Source organism: Elephantulus edwardii, unplaced genomic scaffold, assembly GCF_000299155.1.
Source record: "Elephantulus edwardii isolate Elephantulus edwardi_28Jun2011 unplaced genomic scaffold, EleEdw1.0 scaffold00048, whole genome shotgun sequence".
Classification (NCBI taxonomy): Eukaryota; Metazoa; Chordata; class Mammalia; order Macroscelidea; family Macroscelididae; genus Elephantulus; species Elephantulus edwardii.
Genome location: NW_006399798.1, coordinates 633061 through 641504, shown reverse-complemented (window position 1 = coordinate 641504; position 8444 = coordinate 633061). Strand labels below are relative to the sequence as shown.

At 55.9% G+C, this 8444-nt stretch overlaps 1 protein-coding gene across 1 annotated transcript in view; it reads right to left on the bottom strand.

Annotated features, from left to right (window-relative positions):
- Positions 1–6628, bottom strand: part of OGFOD3 (2-oxoglutarate and iron-dependent oxygenase domain containing 3) — a 22497-nt gene extending 15869 nt beyond the window's left edge. Inside the window, exons 1-5 of the mRNA XM_006886123.1 lie at positions 6555–6628; positions 5409–5626; positions 3752–3827; positions 3024–3066; positions 320–384 (exon numbers count right to left, since the gene is read on the bottom strand). Coding sequence (XP_006886185.1) covers positions 320–384; positions 3024–3066; positions 3752–3827; positions 5409–5626; positions 6555–6628 — 476 coding nt within the window. The remainder of the gene's footprint in view (positions 1–319; positions 385–3023; positions 3067–3751; positions 3828–5408; positions 5627–6554) is intronic.
- Between the last annotated feature and the right edge of the window lie 1816 nt (positions 6629–8444).

The following is an 8444-nucleotide window of genomic DNA, read 5'->3' as shown; positions in this document are numbered from 1 at the left end:
AGATGGGGAGGAGGGAGAGGAGGGAGAAGGGGGGAGGGCCGGGGAGTGCAGGGAGGGAGGGAGGAATGGTGAGGACACAGTGAGCGGAGACAGGAGGAGAAGGAGGAAATGGGGAGAGGGAAGGGGAAGAGAGGAGGGAGGAGCCCTCTACCCAGCATGCACAGGACAACTTTCACCTGTATGGGGACAGTCTCTCTGCTCTCTAGAACCTGGTAAGTGACACCTGATGAGTCACAGGCTCTGCAAGTCCCCTGACCTGTCCCCTGGCATGCTCCATAAGCTCACTGCAGAATCCACCGGTGACAGGACCAGCTCTCACCTGTACAGGTTCACAAAGTGCTTTCCCACGGAGAGGGCCCCTGAGTGCAGGTCCAGGATCGAGGCCTGAAAGACATGCTGTGAGCCAAGGAACCAACAGCTGCCCTGGTCCCCACCACCTCTCTGCCTCCTCTCCTGTGGCCTATGCCCATCTCATCTGCATTGTGATAGCAACTCAAGTGAGACCCAGAGACACGCATGGTCCTGAGGAGGAAGGTCGACCCGCAGTCCAGGTGGGTATCCACTGGGTGACGAAGTGCGGAACACCTACCATCAGTAAGTCTGTTCAGATGAGCACGGAGCCTTTAACAGTGTCATCGAGACAGGAAACCACATGAAAGGTACAGAATCCAAAGATAAAAAGAAGCTGCCTTTGTTCACAGACATGATTCTCTGCTCAGAAAACCCCAAAGAACCAACAGAGGACACAGGAGGGGAGCAGCAGAGGGGACCTGAGTCACACAGCAAGGCCAAAAGCTGGCAGACCTGCAGGCCCAGCAAGAGGTCAAACTGTTGTTTACGAAACTAAACCACTGATTTACGAAGAAAATAGGTGAGACAAGCCACAGAAAGAGCCTGAGTCCTCCGAGAAAAGCTCAGACTTTACGGATAACTGTCAAAGGGAACATTAGGGGAGTGAAAAGATGACCACACTCATAGTCACCAAGGCAAGCTTTCCCCGCGCTGACCACACAAGCACCGTGCTCCCAACACTGCACCCAGAGGGCATCCCCGCGCTGACCACACAAGCATCGTGCTCCCAACATGGCACCCAGAGGGCATCCCTGCACTGACCACACAAGCACCGTGCTCCCAACGTGGCACCCAGAGGGCATCCCCGCGCTGACCACACAAGCATCGTGCTCCCAACGTGGCACCCAGAGGGCATCCCCGCGATGACCACACAAGCAGGGTGTTCCCAACATGGCACTCAGGGGGTACTGTACAGCTTCATTCCAAATCATGTATGAAAAAGCAGAGTCAATGCAAGCCCATCATTCTGAAAAAAGTCACAAGGGGTTTACACATGCCTGACAGGTACAGAACTTATCACCACTTGATGAGATGAGGAAGTGGGACAAGCCAGAGCCTCAAAGCAGTCCTGCCGAGGAAAGGGTGGTCCCCACCACCACCACCAGATCCTTCCACAGAGCATGGGGAATCAAGTGGGTCACACGGGGGAAAAGAGAACACTTCATACACAAACTTTAAAAATTTATAATTAAGAAAATGAGATTATAACTTGGTTATGAAAATAATTCTTTAATAAGATGCAAATAATACTAAACACATAGAAGTTCAAGACTCAATACCACTGAAAGGCAAGACCTTGGGCCCCTGAGGATAAGCAACAGCAGAACAAAGAGTACTAACATCAGCAGCGGCCAACAATGGTCAGACCCTACCCTGCAGAATGCCAAAAGCCTCCGACCTTGGACATGATTTTATAAAGAATTAAATAAAATAAAACCATTTTCTTCAAAAAGGCACAACTCATAGTCAAACCTTCTATCAGTCTATAAGGTTAACAGTAACACCAGGAGAGAGGTCTCTAGTCCTTGGAACCATCAACTTGGAGGACCACGGAGCAGCATCTGTCCAAGGACAGGCTCAGAAGGTAGGAAGGGAGGGGACAGAGGGATGGATGGACACAAGGGCAGGGAGAGGGGACTGTCACCAAGGCCAGAGAGCAACATCCAAATGGCTGAGCAGAACATCAAGGTGCTGGTAAACTCAAACCATAGCACAGAGTTACAAGAGAAAAGAGGGGACACTAGAGAAAGACGAACAGAAACAGGGAGTAGAAAGAGCTGTCAGACTGTGTGGATGTCAACGTCCTGAAAAATGGGTACAAATTATGGACCAGAACACCAAGTTTCTCTGTGAACTCTCACCCAAACCAAACCAAAAGTGGAAAAAAAAAAGAGTAGTTGAGAGTCACCACAGAGGGGCCCAGGCAGGGGTCCCCAAAGGCTGAGAGTCCCCAAGGGCTAGGGTCCCTAAGGGCTGGGGGTCCTCGAGGGCTGGGGGTCCCTGCAGCGTGGGGCTCCCTGAGGGCTGGGCAAGAGTCACTGAGGGCTGGAGGTCACCAAGGGCTGGAGGTCCCTGTAGACTGGGGGTCACCAAGGGCTGGGGGGGCCCCTGTAGCCTGAGGGTCCCCAAGGACTGGGGAGTCACTGTAGTTTGGGGTCTCTGAGGCCTAGGGGCCAGAGGCCTGGGGGTCCCTAAGGTCTGAGGTTCCTGAGGGCTTGGAGTTCCTGTAGTTTGGAGTCCCTATATCCTGGAAGTCTTTGTAGTTTGGGGTCTCTAAGGCTTGGGGTCAGAGGTCTGGGGGTCCCTGAAGCCTGGGAGTCCCTGTGGTTTGAGATCCCTGTGTCTGGGGTTTCCGTGGCTTGGGGTTCCTGCAGCTCCCACACTGCTCCACGCTGCGCATCACCCCACCTGCCTGCTGGATCTCTTGCCATTGACCACTAGATCCACTCCCAACTGGCCACTGGCCAAGTCTCACACAGATGACCTGAACCAGGTGGCCGTGGTCACCCAGAGGCAGGCTGGCATTTCTGAGGGCATGCTCATGCCCCTAAGCTCCTGGGGTCAGTGCTGGGGAAGGGTTGGAGGGACACTGGGCAGGGGCAGAGCAGAGCCTGCTCCCTTGAGGTGGGCACAGGGCTGAAAGGACACAAAGGGGGAGAAGATATACTCACCCCGCCATCTGATCCTCCCAGAGCCAAGCCCTTCTCAGCAATGCTGCCGGGAGAGAGAGAGAAGAGGCGTGAGAATGGGGCTCCTCACGGCATGGGGCAGATGCCAGTGCAGTCACCACCTCAGAAGTCACCACCTCAGAAGTCACCACCTCAGAAAGCTACTTGTGCAACATGATAGACAGACAGACACTCAGACCAAGCCCGTGCTCAGAACTGCCGACTGGCGACCAGTGGTGCCATGGTGCAGAAGCACCCAGCCTCCCGCCTCTGGCATTGAGAATCTGTCCCAGTACAGGTGGACCAACGAGGCCTGGGTAGGTCTGGGCAGCCTGACAAGGGCCTGGCCTGCCCTCCACTCTGTCTCTGGCTATCCGAGGCTGGCTGCAAACAACATCTCAATCACAGGACACCCAGAGCCAGCACTGTGTGTGAGCCTGGCTGTCACAGGGTCCAAGTGTCCTGGCCAGTGGAAGGACAGGGTGTTCGGCCAGTGGAAGTGACCACTAGTTGTTGGCTCAGGAGTGGGGGTGCTGGGCCACAGAGTGGTTCTGAGAGGTGATAAGGATTATCATCCTGGGATGGCCTCAGTCAGGAAGTCCTTGGAAGTGATTTGCTTTGGAAGCAGGAATCCTTACTCCCCATCAAAGGACAGTGAGGAAATCAGGGACGATCCTCCTGCCCAGACCCTTTCCTACTGCTCAACTCAAAGGCCCTCCAAGCCCCATTACCTGCGGATCCGAGCCGCCTCCTCCCTGGTGATGACCATGTCCGAGACACCACGGCCACACTTCCTAGGGGTGCACCCTGCAAAGAGATGAGGCTGGGTCAGTGTGGCCCCTGCCCTACCTGTGGGGCATGATGCTGCAAAAGCATGGCGCTGCCCTGAGGTGCCCAGAGGACGCCTGGTGATCCTGGAGCCATCACCGGCTGCAGTTTGCTGGCCCCTAGTCCTCCGGGCTGGCCCTTCACTTCCCAATGGGCTATCCTTGCCACCCCTCATGCTGTGATCCCTCCTGCCCCTCGGACAGGGCATGGAGGGTGGAAGTGTCACCTTGCTGACCACTGAGAAAGCCCAGAAGACACTCCTCCTGGATCAGCTCCACGTGCCTCTTCCTGGGAGAGTCTGGCAATCTCATGGCTTGGATACAAACACCAGATCTTTAAAACCCAGGGGGGATGTTTCAAAGTTAAGGGGCACAGAAGCAGCAGGTGTTCCAAGAAGAAGCAACAGCAGTCAGTGGCTGCAAGGACCACACCCCCTATGGCCCAGCTCTCATGGGTCAGCACACTTCAGCACCTTGGAGAGCTGCCTGCCAGACAGACAGACAGACACCACCTGGTCACTCCCACCACACATTGTCAACACAGCATGGCACTGAGACGAGGACCAGGTCTGGGGAAGCCACTAGGGACGACTTGACCCAACGGATCTCAGAATACCCGCAGCTCAGAACACCAGTAGGGGCTGTGCTGCACAGAGCCCAAGGCCTTGCAGGCCAGGTGTGGGGCAGCTGGGGACAACACCGCCACCTCATGTCCATAGCTAGTAGTGCAGGCCAGCCAGGCCAAGGGAAGGATGGCTGGTTAACCATCACTCCCTCCCAAAAGATGTGCAAACACATTGACACCAAGACACAGAGGCACACATCACAAAAACACCCACTGCTCCACCAGATGCTCTGCTGGAGAAGGAGGGGGCAATCTCCTTCTGTACCAGTCAGATCTGATTTGACGGTACACGTAAAAATAATACAATAATAAAAAAAAAAGTTGTAGTCTTTAAAAAAAAACACCCACTGTTGTAGGGTCAGTTTCATTTCACAGCAACACCATGGTAGGACTACTGGCAGGGTTTCAGAGGCCATGGTGCTGACCGACAGAACTCTTTCCTGTGCAGCAATGCTTTTTTTTCTTTTCACTCCCGATGTTTTTTTTTATCAGAAGGTAAACTCTTTACCCCTGAACCATGAGTGATCCTCAGAAATATTCAGACACATCCAGATACACTCATACCCAGATATAAACACAGACATGTGCACATAAACAGAGACACACTCATACATGCACACAGGTACACACACACTCACTCTAAAATATAGTCACATGCAGAGATGCACACTCATTCATACACACTAACACACTCATAGTCACACACACAAACTTGTGTACACACAGAGACACAGATACTAACATGCACAGGTACACATCCACACGTTCACTCATACACCACGCTGTCTCTCCCCTATACATACTCACCTTCAGAGATACCTCCACACAGTCAGTCTGACCACACATACTCTCAGCCTCGTACTAGCCCACATGTCTAGCTAGCATGGTCCTGCTCCCTCCCTCCTGGACCTTGGACATCCCAGCATGGCATGATACCTTCAAACCTCCGGTGGCCATCATAGTCCTCAGAGCAGGACACCTCGAAGAACCTGCCTTCCAGGACCTCGTTGTGGCGAGCTAGGACTTCGATGGCCCCATCATCACTGGCCATTTGGCCCCAGAGCAGGAACACTGCAAGTGTGGTACAGATCCCTAGCACGGCAGTCTTCAGCCCTATTCTCGGGGCCTCCTGTGGAGTGCAGTCCTTCTTGGTGCTGAGGGGGACATAGGCACAGCAGTGACACCTCGGTGGGAGTGTTGATGAGCCCTGAACCCTAATTCTCAGTAAGTTGAGCTCCCTTACCCAGACATCCTGTGAAGGCTGTGGTGGCACCTCTGAGCCCCCACCCATGCATGTACACGTAGCACCCACATATGTCCACAAGCACACACATGAACAGCCAGACCCAGAACAGCAGATGGGGCATTCCCTGTGACTGCGGGCCCCCTTAGGAGTGTGGACCATCTGGGTGCCCACACACTATACTGGGCTCTGCCCGTGGGCCTCCGGATGGCTCAGTTCTAGCTCTCCATCCCTCATGAGCCCCCTGCCCTCGAAGCCTTCAAATGGAGAGTCAGTTGCTGTGCACAACCCCAGGGAGCAGGAAAGGCCAGGTGGGCCACAATAGAGGGGAGGGCCCCGGTGAGGCACAGGTAGGGGTTCAAGATGCCTTCTAGCTATCATCTCTCGAGAATCAAGAATCGATGGTGCTCAGCAGAGAGTCACAGAAGTCCCACGAGCGGGGACCGAGGGGCACATTGGATGCAGTGTGATGAGAACACGTGGACTGTAGATTCCGCAAAGCGGGCACTGTGGAGCCACGTCCAGAACCCGCTGCACCCACGCCACAGAGCCCTTCCCTGACTCAGCCACGCCCACACAGCTTTGCTCCGCCCCTCAGTGACAAGCCACGCCCACACACCGATGCCGACCTGCCCCAGATCCTCCCCTCGTGACCACGCCCACAGAGCGTGTCACGCCCACAGCGCGAGCCACGCCCACAGCGCGGAGCCACGCACGAGACCACACCCCCTGGAAAACACGCCCACAAGGCTGCATCGCTCCGCCCCCTGTCCTCGCCCACGCGGTGGACTCGCCCCACCCTGGTGCCTGGGGCCTGCGCCTTCCGCTCTGTCCTGCACCTGCTAGGCCGTCGCCGCTCCGCCGCCCCGCTGCCCTCGGGTGACTTGGCTGTGCCCCTTCGCTGAGGCGCCATCAGGCCAAGCCCTGGACACGGGAACTGAGGTGGCGCAAGGCAGGTGCGGAGTGCACACTTGAGAGCGACACACTCGGCCTTCGGCCTGGGGACTGGCGGCCAGACTCGAGCAATCTGCAGCCGAGCGGAGGGGCGGGGCAGGGGCGGTGCTTCCCGAGGGCCAGCGGGGTGCATGCGCAGCAGTGCAGCCTGCGGAGGGTGTGGGCTGGACGGGGCATCCTGACTCCAGCCACGGCCTCAGCTGACCGCCTAGAGACCTCCCCGCTGACCTCCAGGTGAGGCCCCGGCTGCAGCCCAGCCTCTTGGAGGTGCAGCCCAGCCGGTTCCCGGCTCGGTGGGCCCCCTGCTGCCTTCTCCCTGGAGCTAGCCTTGGGCGTGAGGGAGAGCGCCAGCCCTGTCTCGTGGTCAGTGCCAGCAAAGTTGACCTGCTGGCCGCCGACCTCTTGAGGCGTGCCTGTCAGTTGACGATCCTCGCCTGCCTTGCCTAGGGTTCTTTATATGCAGTTTAATGGGGCCTTCCAACTCTTGGTAGCCACCTAGGAGTCACTCTGAAGCACATGAATGGTGGACAGCCCGAGAAAAGGAGACCTGGACCCTTGGACTAAGCTCTGTCACCTGGCCATCCTGTGGCTGCAAAAACAGACGTCAGGTGTCACTCGGACTCCTGGGTGCTCTTGCTGACTGTCCACCAAAGGCCCAGGGAGGCCAGGCTGGAAACACGGGCTGCAGCCGGAGAAGCTCCCAGTCCTTTCACTTCTGATCACCTCACCTAGGACTGGAAGGAAGGGTTAGCACCCCGTAAGGACACGGAGCACAGACTTCTGTCTTTTTTCTTTTAATTTGCTGCATTGGTTGCAGGTAAGACGGGACTGCTCTCACCTCACTGTCAGGGAACCATCCACAGCTTCCTTCTGAACCTGAGGCTGCATTGTGGAGGTGTGCATTGGACCACTGCAGAGCTCCCAGCTCCCAGTCTAACTTGCTTGCATTTGATTCAAAGCTTGCTGAAGGTTCAGCGTTTCAGACACCAGCTGCCCCCTGAGAGAAGCACCTGTGCAGGTGTTGAAGTCTGTCGGGCTCTGTGGGAAATACTTGAGCCACAGCGTTGTTGAGAGGGACCTTTGTGTCATTTCCCACTCCCCGCGACCCCTGGTGCCACCGACGGCATCCTGCCCAGCCCGGCAGTCCAGGTGGTTTCTGCTGTGCTCTAGCCGTGCCACAGCTAGCCACCGTGTCAGTCTGTCCAGGTGAGGGCCCCTGAGTGACACAGGTGACTTGTGCTCCACTCGTCACCTACCGGATGTCCATCTGAATGTGTGCAGTGGACCTGAGGAAGTGGCCTGGCCATTTGCTTCTGTAACAGCTGGGAACCCCTAGGAGCAGCTTCCTGTCACCCGCTCACCTGCTGTGACTGGTCTGCAGTGGGTCTGGTTTACTTTTTAATATATGTCAGCTGCTAACCTGACATAAGGGTCAGGTGGGTCGCGGTTCCAACCCACCAGCTGCTCAGATGGTGAATATGGGCCCGTTTCCTCACCAAAGATTTCCAGCCTGGGCAATGGAGGGTCACCAGGAGTCGGGATCGACTCAACCCAGTACCTTGGTTTTTTATTTTTTGGGTGTTGGGGTGGGTTTGTTTGTTGGTGGTGGTTTGTTTTGTTTTGTTTTTTGTACCATTGAATTGGATCTGACTGGCACAGGAGGAGATTGCCCCTCCTTCTCCAGTGGAGTATATGGTGAATTTGAACCACACGCCTTTGGGATTGCAGAGCAGCTTCTTGCCACTAGGCCACCAGAGCTCCCTAGTGGCTTGGTT